Below are 15,326 nucleotides of genomic sequence, written 5' to 3' on the forward strand. Positions count from 1 at the left end.
TCCAGCAGCTGACAGGCAGAGAAGGCTTTACACGGTCCCCAACCCCTGTGATTCACAAAGGCAAAATTGAGGTCCAGAGAGGTAAAGTGGCCTGCCTGAGGCCACACAGTGAGTTAGGGGCCAAGGCGGGACGTAAGCCCCTTTCCTTGGACCTCCCAGATCAGTGCTTCTTATATGACACACTGCCCCTGTCATAGCTGCCTAAAGTGAGGTCACCCAGATGTCCAGGTGTCTGGCCTGAGACTGGCGATGAGGCATAGGAGGCCAGCTCAGACCCTGACCTCCCCTTGGAACCATGCCACCATGGAAAGGAGGAAGTCTGGGGGCAACAGCTCTGCAAGTCATGAGAAGGAAAGGCCGGCAGACCTCCGGGAGCAGAGTTGGGGGGAAGAGGGGGCAGTCAGTCTGGCCATGAGTCAGCCTGTGTCATCAGACCCCTGAATCAATGGAAAGTTGGCCCCGCGTGGCCTGACCCAGTCACCCCACTGGGACTGGGGAACTCATGGCTGGGGAGACATGATGGTCTGAATCTATCCCCCGAACTGGGAGGAGGTAGAGGAGCCCACCTGGCTCCGCCCCTTAAAGTGCACTTCTGAGAGGTGGCAAGCAGGTCTGGAGACCCCAGGGCGGCGCCATCCTGAGGAGCACCTGCTGATCCTTCATCTGATCCTTCATCTGATCCTTCATCTGCTGTGGGGTCCCTACGGCTACCGGGGCAGCTGCCCCCTGGGCACGAGTCTCTTGCCTCTCATGGAGGGTTGCATCCTGTGAACCTCCTTCTGCAGGACCCGTCGGGGGCTGTGTCTCCGGCTCCTCCGGCTCGGGGTCTCCCGCCACTTGCGAAAGACCCGTCCCACTGAGTGCATGAAGCGGTGGTAGCCACGCAGGAACCGGCAACCCTCCAATTTGCGCTGAAAGGCGTCTGAGGCAGGGGTGGGTGGTGGCGAGGTCCCCTGGTTTGCCAGAGTGGGTTCATCAGTCTTCGGGGAGCCTCGCAGCAATTGGGCCATGCAGTGGATGTTGTTCCTGACCCCATGCATATACATCTTCGCCACCTCCAATTCCAGGACTTTGGGGAGGTCCTGCTGGAGAATGGCCAGTCTGTGTAAGACCCGGCCAAGCTCCGTGTTGAGGGTCTGCAGGAAGTCCCTCCTGCTGAGCTTCTGAAGGACGTCCTCTCTAGGAAAGACCCCGGGGCGCTCTTGGCAGTGCTCTTTCAATCCAGACACATCAAGGCCTTGGATGCGGATCTGGGGGGAAAGGAGAATCGGGGTGAGTTCTGGAGCCTGCAGCACACACACAGACAAGTCTGCTGTGGTCAGTCTCGAAATGCTTGGCCTCATCCAGCCCCTACCCAATCTTCCCACTGTACAGGTCCAGAAACTAAGGCCCGAGAAGGGAGAGGACTCCCTGGTCACTCCAGGCACGGCCAGAGGGACGCAGGGGGCCTGGTGTGGGTGGCCACACAGGTGGTGACTGTGGCGTGGGCAGTGTCAGTGGGAAGATGACCACGAGCTTTAGGAGGGCAGACTGCTTTGTTCACTGCTGCATCTCTGGGGCCCAGAACAAGGCTTGTGATAGGTGTGCACTAAACGTGCTGGACGAACGGAGGAAAGGGGTAATGCGGCTGAACTTCACACACCAGGCCCACTGGGCTAGGGAGGCTAGGGATAGGCTTTAGATGTTTGACGTGGTCCTGGAATAAGAGAGAGACTCGTTTTCTCCACCCCAACCGCATGGTGAGTTGGGGTTGAGCAAGTGAGAGTTGGGCCTGATCCTCCCCGGGGCTCAGTCCTGCCCTGGCCCTGAAGTTCTCTGAGACTGATGCCACCAGGGGCTGGGCACTCACATAGAGGTCCAGGAGCGTGCCGGTGTCTTGCATGAGGTCTGCCTGATGCTGGAGCTGCTGGAGGAGCTGCTGGCCATCACCTGAGCAGTTGCCCGCGGCCACTGGGTTCAGGAACAGGAGTCTGAGGATCAGACCTGGGACAGAAAAAGGGATGTCACCTGACTTGGTGAGGAAGCCATGGGTGGGCAGACTTCAGAGGGGAGGGCGCTCAGGGCCTGCAGCCCCTCATCTAGCCTACGTGCCATGGAGGGTGGGAGGGGCGTTTCGTGTGCACAGGGGCACCTGCTGGGGCCTCTGGCACCTGTCCAGGGAGCTACTGCCCAGCACCTGAACCAGCGGCTGCGATTCACCAAGCAGGCCTTTAAGAGGACGCTGGGGGCCTGGCCGGGGCTCCTGTGCCCGCCAATCCTGCCTGCCTCAGGAGCCGACCCGGGGCGGCCCAGCTGGGGATGCTGCCTGCGAGACCTCCAGGCCAAGAGAGAGCTATTGCCACAGGCCCCCGGCTCCCTGAAACAGGCCCCGTTTTACTGACAGGAAAAGCAAGGAGCTGAAGAAGGGTTGCCCAAGCTAGACAAGGCCAGCTCTTCCTCAACCTTGAGCCTTCTTCCTCTCTCCATAAGTGGCCACTCCTGCCGGGCTCACAGGGATGCTGCGAGGCTTTCTGAATGTGGCGAGGGGCTGGGCACGGCTATGGCTCATCTGCCTCCCCCCACCCACCAGCAGCCACGTGGTCGGAAGGGGCCTGTGGTGCAATGGCCCGGAAGGCAGTGACACCATGTTCGCTTCCTAAGAACCATCCGGCCCCTTGGGGAAGACGCTGCTGGGGAGGGTGGAGGGGCTGGGCACCCAGGCACGGCGACCACAGCGCGCCCCTCACCACCTCCCCAGGTATCTGCTGAATGTGCAGGTGGGACCGGGGTGTCTGTCCAGCTCTGTGTGAGGCTCAAGGAAGCAGTTGTGTTCCATCCCAGGCTGCATGTGGGGGTTCCCAGGTTGGTAAGATTGAGGGCTCTGGATGATGTCACATGGCTCTGTGTGTGTGTCACCCTGTGGGTGTGGCTATGTGTGCTCCAGAGCCCCTGGGCCTGGCTGACCGTGTCTATTCATCCCAGGCCCTGCAAATCAAGGCAAGAAGGAGGCCCCTCCAGACACTGCACCGTTTTTCTCTTCAGCTTCTGCAGCTTCCTCCTCTACACAGCACAACTCCTGCCTCCCTCCTGCTTCCCCAGCCTCTCTCCTCACTCGTCGCCTCCCCTCACTCCCTGGCTCCCTGAGCCGCCTTTACATTGCCTCCCCTGGAAGCCCTCCTGGGATACCCCTTCTCTGCCCTGTGAAGATGCTGTGTTCCCAGTGGACCCCTCTCTTTGCCTGAGCTCCTGGCTCCCTTTCCACTTCAGCATCCTTCTGGCCAGTGCCTGGTCTCCCCACCTCCCACAGGACAGAGGGTACCCCTGCTTCCCGCTGGCACCCTTGGTTCACGGCAAGTGGGTGCTGGTCGGGGAGGAAGGAAGTACTTACTGAGCAGCGTCCTCCTCATAAGCTGTGCCCACATGCTGGGTGTCCAAGCTCTGGCCTGCGCCTGTTGGAGATGACACCTCCAGGCTGGGAGTCCTACGGGCTGACAGCCACTTTATGGCCTGCCAGAGCGATTGGCCAACACCTCGTGAGGTGGGTGGGGAGGGGGAGGGGGGAGGGCAGGCCTTCTTCTGGGAACATGACCCCAAAAACCAAAGTTTCCACGAGCGGCCAATGGGTGCTGGGCACAGTGGCATGCCTGCTCCTCCTCCTCTTTTCTTCGAATTCGTTCTTCGAGGTCAGCCCCACGCCCAGGGATGATGCAAACTGCAGCCTCAGCCTTCCTGGGGTGAACAGGGAGCGAGGGGGTCCGTGCCATCCGCAAGGTGCTATGCCTGGGACAGAGGGGGAAGTCTGCGAGTCGGGCCCCTTCATGGCCCGCAGGTCAGTCTTGGCTCAGGAGCCATCAGCCCCACGGGCCACTGTGGTTTGGGGCTGAGGGAGCAAGACATCTTCCTCCTTGGGCGCTCTTCCCGCCCTCCTGCCGGGGCTGTTGGGACATCTGTGAGCGGAAACCACCGGGCTCTGGGCACAGAGCCAGACCCAGGCTGGCAGCCCCGAGATTGTGGTTCTGGCCCCAGGACCTCCACACCCCGAGCGGGGCTCCTGGCTGCCTCCTTCTCCCCACCGCGCACCTTCCACACAAACAGCCCAGGCCCATTGCAGCAGCTGGGCGCCTTTTCTACAGACAGGGTCCTCGGGGAGAACCAGGTGCTTGGAGCAAGAGAAACAGGAGATAAGGGTTCAAGCCCACTGACATGCTACGTGACCCGAGGCAGGTTGCCTCACCTCTCTGGGCCTCAGAGGCCCCACCTGTAAAATGAGGATTTGAAAAGCATTTCCCGATTCGGTGCTTAGTTCGTTAAAAAGCCCGTCTAGAAAACCATTTCCCGGCCCACCTCAGGGCTGCTGCCGTCATGGACATAAAAGGCAAAAGTTCTTTAAAGGAAAAAGGAAAGATGAAAGCCTAATTCCAAGTACTAGCTGGTGGGGGAGGGGGTGGTTGTTGTGAGGTGGGGAGTGGAAGAGATGGGGAAGCGATGAGCTCAGAGGGGAAACCGGGGAGGGGGAGTCGCCGTGGTGACGGTTGGGGACCAGGTTTCACTTTCTCTGAAAGATAGTGATCATGGGTTGGTCCTCTGTGGTTCACAGACTTCTGAATATCAGAATGAAGGGGCCCTGGAGACAAGGCCTCACCAGCCAACCAGCCACTTCACCATGCGGTAAACTGAGGCCCAGGCGAGGGCAAACAAGGAGGCAGAGGGGCTGGCTCAGGCCTGCAGGCCATGACTGGAGGTGCTGGCACATTGACCAGGCCTGGGAGAAGGCCACCAGCCCGCGTCCTCGGGAGCCTGGCAGGGAGGAGGGTGTCAGAAGCTGGGAAGCCAGGGGCCCCTGGGGACTGCAAGGGAGGCCTGGTTGCTCCCACTGGTCCTCTGGAGCCTGGGCCAGGGAAGCCCAAGGGGTCAGGGCTGGACGCTCTCCTGTCCGTCTCTACCTCTGGCATCCGTTCTGACCCCCAAAGCAGCTCCCACCTGTGTCTCCTCTGTAGAGACAACCGTCATCAAAACTTGGTTCATTCAATAAATTTGCCCTGCTCTGTGTCAGCCGCTCCCAGGTGCTGAGATTACAGCAGTGAACAAAACCAGCCGCAGTCCCAGGCCCAGCAGGCGGCCCTTCGGCCCCCACCTGCTCCCTGGCACCCCAGCCTGGCACTCATTGCACCATGCCCAGTCACCCCACCATCGCCTGAGGGCCAGTTCTGGATTCTCCTCCTGAGAATGTTGCTTCCGCTAAATTCCTCATTTCTGTGCCTACCCCCGCAAGGCTGCTTCCTGTGCCCATGCCAAGCCAGGGTCCTTCTTCATTTCACATCCCTGATCTCATTTTGCAACAGCCCCAAGAGAGAGGGAGTGGCCGGCTGGCCTCCGGTGTTTCGGCCCCCTTTAATGAGGAAATCGGAACTCGGAGAAGCTCAGGGCCTGCTCCGGGGCCAGGTCTGGTCAGGGTGCTTCTAGCCCCTCTCAGCTATTGCTGGGGGACAGCAGAGGCTTTACATCATTCTCCCCTCCCCATGGTCCAGGGAAACCAATTGTCTCTCAGTTTAAAGAAAACTCTGAGACCCAGAGATGTGAAGTCACTGCCTGAGGTCATTATGCATGGTCACAGTTAAGAGCAGCAGGGCATTCAAACAAACCAGGGCTGTCGAATTTGAAAGCCCAGGCTCTGAACACCTGCACAGGCCCCAGGCACCAGGGCTACCAAAGGCAGGAAGGGCTCATCTATTGTTTTGCTCAGGGTGCCCTACACGAATCCCATAGCCCAGGTGGCTTATATAATAGAAAGATATGTTCTCCCAGCCTTGGAGCTAGAAGTCCGAGGTCAAGGTGTCAGCGAGGTCGATTTCATTCTACAGTCTCTCCTTGGTTTGCAGATGGCCACCTTCTCGCTGTGTCCTCACACGGTCCTTCCTCGGTCTGTGTGAGTGCCTACATCCTAATCTCCTTTACTTATAAGAACATCAGTCATATTGCATTAGGGTCCACCCAATGACGTCATTTTACCTTAATCAGGCCCATCTCCAGATACTTTCACATTCTGAGGTACGAGGGGTTTGGACTTCAACCAATGCATGAATTAGAGGGACACCATTCAGCTCATAACAGCTTACAAGAGAAGGGCATGGTTGGAGGGCTACAGGAAGTAGGGATGCTGGGGGAGATTCCAGAGCTAGGTGGGAGGGGACAGGGATGGGCAGGAGGATACTGAGTGGCCCCAAGATGAGGAGGCCGACTGCCCATTTGACAAAGCATGAAGGAAAGATGCGTCAGCGTTTCTGGTGAGGTCAGCGCCCAGTGACGTCCCTGTCACCAGCAGGAAAAGCTTGCAACACGGCCCAGTTAGTATAAATAGGCTCCCTGACCACAGGACCCGAGCTCTCCCCTCTTCCTGGGCCACGTCAGCCCATTCCGCGTGATTTGGGGAGGGAAAGAGGGCCAGCTTGTTTCCTCAGAACTGCCGCTCCCTGGTCCACCTTCTACAAGGACAGAACCTGGTATGGCCTGGGGATGGGTCAAAATTGCAGGCCACTCCACTTGTCCACTGGGTAGAGAGGCAGTGGCCCCTGACCTGCTGGGTGGGAGGCAGAGACCAATCTGCTTGTGAGCTCAGTGGTTTTGATCCAGTCACACCCCCTTCCTGAGGCTGTTTCCACTCTGAAGACAACAGTGGTACAACTTAACAACCAAGAGACGAGCAACCCAATTCAAAAATGGGCAAAGGAGCCTCTCTTGTGTCCTTGCTTCCAAGATGACCAAGAAAATAAGGAACAATACTCTTGCCAAAAAAAGCCACAGCCATGTGCAGCCCATTCACTGTACCAGCTGCACCTGATGCGTGCCCAAGGACAAGGCCACTAGGCAGTTTGTCATTTGAAACGTAGTAGAGGCCACAGCCTTTAGGTGTATTTCCAAAGTGAGTGTCTTTGATGCCTATGTGCTTCCCAAGCTGTACACGAAACTACATTACTGTGTGAGTTATACCATTCACAGCAAGGTGGTCAGGGATCGCTCTTGTGAAGCCCAGGAGGACCGAACACCCCCACCCTGATATAGACCTGAGATGCTGCCTCATGACCTCCACCAAAGCCCATGTAAAGAGCTAAGTTCTTAAGGATTGAAGAAAAGTCTTCCGGAAAAAAATAAAATGGAAATTATACTTAAAAAAAAAACAACCCAGAAAACAAAAATGGGCAAAGGATTTGAATAGACATTTCTCCATAAGAGAGAGACAAATGGCCAACAAGTACATGAAAAAGATGTTCAACATCATCATTAGCGAAAAAGGAAATGCAAATCAAAACCGCAATGAGATGCCACTTCACACCCACTACAGTGGCTATAATCAAAGGCAGACAGTAGCAAGTGTTGGAGAGGATGTGAAGAAATCTGAGCCCTGATACACTGCTGGTGTGAACATATAATGATGCAGTCACTTTGGAAGACAGTTGGGCAGTTCCTCAAAGGGTTAAACATAGAGATGTCAGACACCCAACCGTTCCACACCTAGATATACACCAAGAGAATCGAAAACTTATGTTTACACAAAAACTTGTACACAAATGTTCATAGCGGCATTTATTTACCATAGCCCCAAAGTAGAAACAACCCAAATGTCCAGCAACAGAAAATGGATTAAAAAATTGTGGTCTAGCCCTGACTGATGTGGCTCAGTGGGTTGGGCATCATCCTGCAAAGCAAGGGGTCACTGGTTGGATTCCCGGTCAGGGCACCTGCCTGGGTTTCAGGCTGGATCCTCAGCTGGGGGTGCGCAAGAGGCACCGATCAATGTTTCTCTGGTGTATCAATGTTTCTCTCTTTCTTCCTCCCTTCCCATCTCTCTAAAAATAAATAAAATCTTTTATTTATTTATTAAATAAAATCATTGTATGTGGTCTACCCATACAATAGGCTATTAGTCAGCCACAAAAAGGAATGAGGTACTGATACATACTACGATGCAGATAAACCTTGTGGACATCATGCTAAATGAAAGTGGTCAGTCACAAAAGGCCACATGTTTTATGATTCCCTTTATATGAAATGTCTGGAATAGTAAATCCACAGGGACAGATAGTAGATTAGTGGTTTCCAGGAGCTGGGGTCGGAGGGGTCTGGGGATGGGGCGTGACAGCTAATGGGTACAGGGGTTCTTTGAGGATGGTGAAATGTTTTTGAATTAGGTAGTGTTGATTGCACAATCTCGTGACTACACAAAAAACCACTGATTATACCCTAAAAAATGATACATTTGGTGGTATGTGAATTGTATCTCAATTTTTAAAAAATGTGGTGGCAGAGGCTGCCTTGAAGGATGGTCAGCGTAGTTCAGTGACAGCGTGCTCGAAAGCACCTGGTCCTCAGCGGGCTCTTGATAAACTCTTACCCTCTAGCCACTGGGGCAGATGAGGACTCACATTTGCTTATGTCACAGAGTGGCTTTGAGGATGGTTGAGAAAGACGTTGTTACATAAAGTTGGGGTGAGCAAGACTCCGCCCGTGAGGTCAGTGAGATCATCCTGGGCTGGGGGATCCTTTGGCTCCAGAACTGCTGCATAGTCCTTCTGGGATCTGGTGAGTCCCCAGGAGTGAGGAGCCATGTGCCCCCTGCTCCCAGGGACTCCCCCAAAATAGACCATTGATCTCCCTTCCAAGAAGCCCAAACACCCATTCAGGGAAGTGCAGCAGAGGAGAGCGAGAGAAAGAACTCACTTCTGTGTAGGAACCTCTTGGCGTCCCCCTTACCCTACACCTAGACCGGGCCCCTCTGCAGGGAACCCTCAAGTCAAGGAGAAGAAGGCAAGTGGGGGCCGACATCTCCTCTGAGGTGGAATGACCAGGAGACCAGGAGGCTGCCCTGCTGTCCACTCTCGGGCTGGCCTGGAACAACCCCCACCTCCGCCTGGCCACCCTCTCTGAGCCCAGGGCCGCTCTGTGAGGTGAGTGGCCAGGCGAGATGACCACAGAGGGCCCACAGCCCTGTAGAGCTGCGTGGGGTCCCTTAGCAGCCCCAAGCACTGAGAAGTCACTGTAAATAAAATAACCCTAAACATTAACTGAGGATCAGGAAGTCCAACGAGTCCTGCCTTTTCTCATGATGACAACATTCAATGCATATTTTGAAACATCACGTTGTTGCCATAAATGGTCTGGTGCCCACGCATATGCCTGGGGCGATAATCGCACGTTTCTGGGGCTCTCCTGCCCGCGGGCCCGGTTCCGAGCGTTTCACACAGGTGGGCTCATTGAATCCTCACAAGCACCTTGAGGCAGAAATCATTGTCTGTCTTCTAGATGGGGAAACTGAGGTCTGAGAGGTGGGGTACTTGGCAGAAGGTCACACAGCTGGGGGTGAGCAAAAGCTCAGCCAAAAGGAACACAAAGGACTCGTACAGTGGGGAGACAGGAGGCCACTCCCTGGCTGTGGGGCTGCCAGAAGCAAGAAGGAGGGCTTGGCAGAGGAGGTGCTCTTTCTGCAGGTCTGTAAAGATAGCACTGTCCTTGAATGCAGAATGCAGAGAAAGAGATGCCATGAATTCCACAGGTGGAGGTAACTGCATAAGGCCACATGCAAACAAGACCCTCTAGGACAAGTTCAGAGAATGGCAGGTGTGGCTAGAAATTACCAGAGAGGGAGGAAGGCAAAGAAGGATAGGGAAACGGAATCATTTGTAAAATAGCTTTGCTGCTATTACAGCCCCTCTAGAGGGCCTTGTGCAACACAGCCTCGTCCCACTCCCCTGGCTTCCCATTGCCATTCAGGAAAAGCCGAAGTCATTACCAGGGCCACCAAGACCTGCCCACCTCTCCAGCCTCACTCATACCTCTGTAGCCTGCCACCTTCCCAACCCTCTTCAGTCCCTCAGGGGAGCTGAGTCCTCACCCCAGGGCCTTTGCACATGCTGTTCCCACTGCCTGAACACTCCACCTACTCAACTGCCACCTGGACATCAAGGTCCAGTCCAAGCTTCACCTCTTCAGGGAAGCCCTCCCTGACCACCCTCCAGCCCAGGGGGGTCCCTGCCCCAGCTCCCCTGACCCTTCCAGAGTACCATGCTACCCCGCTTTGCAGCACTCTTCAGAGTTGTAAATTTTTACAACCGTGGGGTGTGTCCTCAGCCAGACTGTAAATCCGAGGGTGTGGGCCGTGCGGTGACACCCTGTCGCCCTCCTCTGGAGCACACCAAAAGCCTGAATGTGCTAAGTGCTCACTGAATCCTTAGAGGATGGACGAATGCATGGTCGCAGGTGAGTGGCCACCTGCAGAAGCCCCAGGAAGGCCATCTGCGCCCCCAGGGTGTAGGGCCCAGGCACGTCCCCACCCCACGTCTAGTGCCGCTGCAGCCAGGCCTCCCCAGGTGCAGGCCCACCTCGCTGCCAGGCAGCAGCAGGTTCTTACGGAGCCTTTGCCATGCCCTCTCTGGCCACTTCTCTCCAAGTAAATTGGAATCAAATCACTCACAAAACACCAAAGCGCATGATCTCCTTTTGGGGAAGCCTCAATGTCAAAGACGCTGACTTTTTCCTTTATGATAATTTTTCTAAAACCAGTTCAAAAATCTATTCTCTCATTCACTGCAGATGTCAACATTTTCCAGGAAAATGAACTGAAAAGTAAAAAGTGGAGTCATTTCTCTGGCTTCCTTTAAAGATCTCATGTCAATGAGTTCAACATAAGTGACAACTGACAGCCCCATAGAAAGGGGCCAGTCTTCGTGTGAAGGGACAAGCCTACATTTTGAAAATCAGACAAATCATAGTTGCTTTTTAGCCCCTCATTCAACCTATATTTAAGATATAAGTGGCTCACTGTATGTGTGGGGCACCAGGCTTGGTGCAGGGGATCAATCGGTAAGCAAGACAAGGCTTACAGGTGAGTGAAACGACCCTGAACGCACTTTTATATCTAGGTTCTGAATGGTAACAGACACACAGGCTAGCGTCCAACAGGCAGAAAGGCCTGGAAGACCCATTTGTCAAGCTGCCCAATTCTGGCCACAGGAGAGGAACACCACCCAGCCTGGCCTTGGTGGTACCCTGGGGTCTAGCAATGTGACTGTGTCCCGAACAGGATTAATCAGTATCCTTCCCCAGGACTAATGCCAGGCTCAGGAGACATGCCCCTTTCGTGTGTCTGGGGTTTCTGAGCCAGGATCTCATGGGTCTGCTGCTTTGGACAGCTTCCCCAACACCATTGGGGTCGGGGGCGGAGAGGTCCTGCGAAGCCAGCAAGGCGAGAACATGGCCGGTGCAGCCAGGGAGACTGGGTGATTTCCCTGAGCCTCTGGTTCCTGCTCAAAGCCCAGGCCAACAACACGGGGTGTCCCAGCTACACAGGACGTGATGGCAGCTTCTTTTCTGCTGGTTGCACTGGTTTCCCGGCACTTGCAGTGGGAGTCCTTAGTTTAGCCACAGCCTGGGGATGGGCACAGGAGGGGCGAAGGGCATGGGGGGAGGAAGTGGGACGGGCAGTCTTTTCCTGGTGTCAGCTGCACAGCACAGTGAGCGCAGCAAAAGCTTGGGAACTTTGCTCAACAGAGATGAAAACTGGCAACAGATGCGGAGGACTGGTCAAGATCCCCATGAGCCTGCCTACAAATGACAGCACTGGTCCCAAGGGGACCCTGGGACACAGAGGTGGGCCTCACTTTCAGGTATGCCAGCTACTGGCCTAGAGAAAATGACCAGGGACAGTTGCCGGGAAGACCTGCTTTCTTCCCCCTCTTGTAATGGAGACATCAAGGAAATGCTGGGCTTTTGTCTTGATCTGAAAAAAGAAACAAATCCTGCAGCTCCAAGGGGGAGAAAAGGCCATCAAAACTTGCTCTGTCCAGGAGGCTACTAGTGGCCATTCAAGGGGCAAGGGGTCCAGGGCACCCTGTACATAGATTGAGTGTATAAGGAAGAGAGGCAGACAGTGTTCCATTAAAAGCAAATGCGGGGCACCTCGACTGTCAAGAAGGCAAAAGACGAGAACCCAGATGTCCGTCAATGGATAATGGTTAAAAATCATGCAATGACCACACCATGGAATATTACTGAGCCATGAAAAGGAATGAAGTCCTGACACATGCTCTTGCCTGGATGCACCTTAAAAAACATTATGTTGAATGAAATAGGCTAGACGTCTAAAGCCAATGATTATACAATTCCATTTATATGAACAGTCAGGAATAGGGAAATCTGTAGAGACAATGCAGATTAGTTGTTACCAGGAGCCAGGGGGAGGAGGAACGGGGAGAGAGAGCAAATGGGTATGGGATTTCCTTCAGGGGGTGGGTAACGAAAATGTTTGGAACTAGATAGACGTGATGGTCATACAATATTGTGAATGCACAACATGCCACTGAGTTAGCCCCTTTAAAATGGTTAATTTTATAGTATGTGGCTTTCACCTGAATTAAAAAACCTTTTCTTGAAGGCAGAGCTTAAAAACACAGCCACAGCAGGAAAAGCAAGGGGCCGGACAGCCGTCAGCAGGAAAGGGGCGGGAGAGGGCAGCGGGCCTCCCACAGCCCTTCCAGGGCTATAGCACCTGTCCCAGGCCCCCCTGTTGACCTGGAAAGTACTCGCCTCACCTGAAAGGCCAGGGCATGCAGCCACCGGGAGGGTAGGCTCCTCCTGGCTCTGGGTGAGGGCCATCTCGGGTGAGGCACTGGTGGCAGGGCTGCCGGCAGCGGCTTGCAGGGGGTGCATGGGTCTCAAAGGCAGACTTCCTGGTGGGGGGGATGCCAGAGGCTGGCGATCAGGGAATGAGGGGACATGCTAGGGCGGTGCAGGGTGTGTTTTTGTGGCCAGACAAGAGGAAGACTGAGGAAGGGAGACTAGCAGGGAGTCTGGGGCAGTGACACAGGTGAGGATAACCGTGGGCTGAATCAGGGGGGTGAGAGTGTCACTTTGGAGGGTCCAGGCCGAGGGGCTTGTGTACAGTGGGCAGAAAGCAGGGTCTGGTTTGATTTGGGCTGCAGACCGAAGAGACAGGACAGAGAAGGCGAAGGGGAAAGGTAGGAGGGAGGCCAGGGAGGATGTGGCTGAGGCTGTGGGGGGCGAGGGTGGAAGGCGGAGGGGGAGGGCTGGGGGGCAGGCCCCAACAGCCCACCATTCCTCCGGTGACTGCAGGGAGCTGGGCCTTCTGGGATCAGGGCGAGACAGGAAGGCCTGAGGGGGCGTGGCTCAGGGAAGGAAAGGGGACAGGAGGTTACACATGTCCCTGTGTGTGCAGAACACGTATGCATACACAAGGGTGTGATAAAAATTTCCCCAACCACCGTCAAGATAGACAGAAATGTGCACCAGGTGCACACACACAGGCCCAGGTGCACACACACACAGGACACATGCGGAGGTGGGGCCAGGTGCACAGCTGATGCTCATACACAATCAGACGCACACACAGCCGTAGACATGCAGACTCTAACAGAGACACAGGTACATACTGGGATAGACTGATACTTAGACACGCATGTAAATGGACATACACACACTTTCCACAGAAAGATGGACCTGTGCAGATGCATGTGAAGGCCTGTACTGACAGCAAACGTAGTCCCGCACATCATGCCCACACGGCACACAGACACCTGGGCGGCTCACGCACCCACTTGGCCATGAACAAACCCCCAGGAAGGAAGCTCTGGGAAGCCCCATTTGAGATGGCCCTGGCTCTGGAACCCCGGCCCCGGGGCTGGCCTGGGAAAGTGAGACACAAATGACGGCCATTGCTCAACACATCCATCCGGCCAGGCCCAAGGTCAGGGAGGCTAGACCTCGCGTGCCTGCCCACGCACTCGTTGCCACCGGCAGCAGACACCCAGCCACCAACGCAGACAGCTAGGATTGCGAGGGATCTTACAAAATCATCTCATCCCTCAGGGTTCAGCTAAAGTGTCCCTTCCTCCAGGGAACTTCACCCGAGGCTCCTCTTTTGGAATTATGTTCCTGCCATGCTCAGCGGTGTGACCTTGGGTGACTAGCTTCACCTCTCAGTGCTTCATTTCCCCCTGTGTTGAGGGGGATAAAGAGCATGTGTTGAATGCATGAATTACAGGAGTGCCCCCCAGCCTTGACATAGGGACACAGGAAACCAGCTGCAGACTGGGCTCCCCCTCTTGGCTCCTTCCCACCCGGTAGAATCCTGCAGGCTGGTGGGACATTAAAAAGGCGTGTAGTTTATTCTCCCCACCACATAGGACCAAGAATCCAGGTCTGGAGCAACTTGGCAAGCAGGGGAGCATGTGGGCCTGTCTGGCAGGGGTGGGAGTGAGAACTTTAAGCCCAGAATTTCTGCTTAAGTATCTTCGAGGAGGACTTAAGAGGTCACTTCCTCTGTATAGGCATGAAAATCAGAAAGGGTGGCAACGAGTTTCGCTGACTCTTCCCGCCTGAGGTTGCCTCACGTCCCGTCCCCACCCACCCAAGAACCCCCTACTCAGGTCCACATCCTCCCTGCAGATGCTGGACACCCGGCCGGCGGTCAGAGGGCTGAGAGCCCTGCCCACTCTCTGAGGGACCGTGGGCAGCGCCGCCCAGGCCCAGGCTGCCGTCTTTATGACGACAAGCACTCAGACTCCGCAGTCTGGGGCCCTGCTCAACACATCCCTCTGGCCAGGCCCAAGGTGCCTGCTTAGAGTGGCTGTGCTGGTGTGAATAGGCGGACTGGGGCTCCCAGGCCTGGGAGGACACAGGCATGGGCTGCAGGTCAGCAAGCGCCCCCAGCCCGGGTCATGACTGACCCAAGCTGAGCCCAACCCCCCAGGCCTGGAATGATCGGACCGACTCCTTTGCCCAAAAACCCTCCCAGGTCCTGGGTGGAACAAGGACGTGGTTCCATGAGCCACCCCCTCAGCCTGGGACAGCTCATGGCCTGTCTGATGACAACATCCAGAGCATCATCAGTGGGTGAGATCCAGGGTCACATCCCCCAGGTACCTTCCAAGCTCTCTGTGCCCGACGCCAGTGCCTCTAGGGTTCCCAGAGCACGCCTTTCTTTTTGTACTTCACTGAAGGTCGAGAGCAGGCCCAGTGACCTGCAAGGACACCTGGGAGCTAAAAGCCCTCCCCTCAGACACACGCACATGAAAGAGACACACGTGGGGACGCTGACCAGAGTCTGGAGTCCGACCAGCCCGCCGGGTGTGCCTGTAGCCCCCTCGGCCAGTCCTGTGGGCAGCCCCAAGGACTAACCACCGTTGGGTTTGAGGGTCTGGGGGAGGCCTGAGGTACTTGGAAAGCCAGGAAGACAGAAACAGTCAAATCAAGCGGGGACTCAGAGGGAGACTGGCAGATGGACGGACCCCCAGAGCCAAATGTGAGACCAGGGGCTCTCCAGTGGCAGGTCGAGCAGC

General features: G+C 55.6%; 1 protein-coding gene and 1 pseudogene across 1 annotated transcript; one reads left to right on the forward strand and one right to left on the reverse strand.

Annotated features, from left to right (window-relative positions):
• Window positions 1-707: 707 nt before the first annotated feature.
• Window positions 708-3,401, reverse strand: OSM (oncostatin M). The gene is made up of 3 exons (XM_054594094.1): window positions 3,368-3,401; window positions 1,850-1,983; window positions 708-1,250 (listed from the first exon to the last, which is right to left on the reverse strand). The coding sequence occupies exons 1-3, from the start codon at window positions 3,399-3,401 to the stop codon at window positions 708-710; spliced, it is 711 nt and encodes a 236-aa protein (XP_054450069.1).
• A 3,332-nt stretch (window positions 3,402-6,733) lies between these two features.
• On the forward strand, window positions 6,734-7,080 carry LOC129087141 (40S ribosomal protein S26-like; annotated as a pseudogene).
• Window positions 7,081-15,326: the final 8,246 nt, after the last annotated feature.

The sequence above is a fragment of the Pteronotus mesoamericanus genome, unplaced genomic scaffold, assembly GCF_021234165.1.
Source record: "Pteronotus mesoamericanus isolate MK-2021 breed Mesoamerican mustached bat unplaced genomic scaffold, CSHL_Meso_final scaffold_507, whole genome shotgun sequence".
NCBI lineage: Eukaryota > Metazoa > Chordata > Mammalia > Chiroptera > Mormoopidae > Pteronotus > Pteronotus mesoamericanus.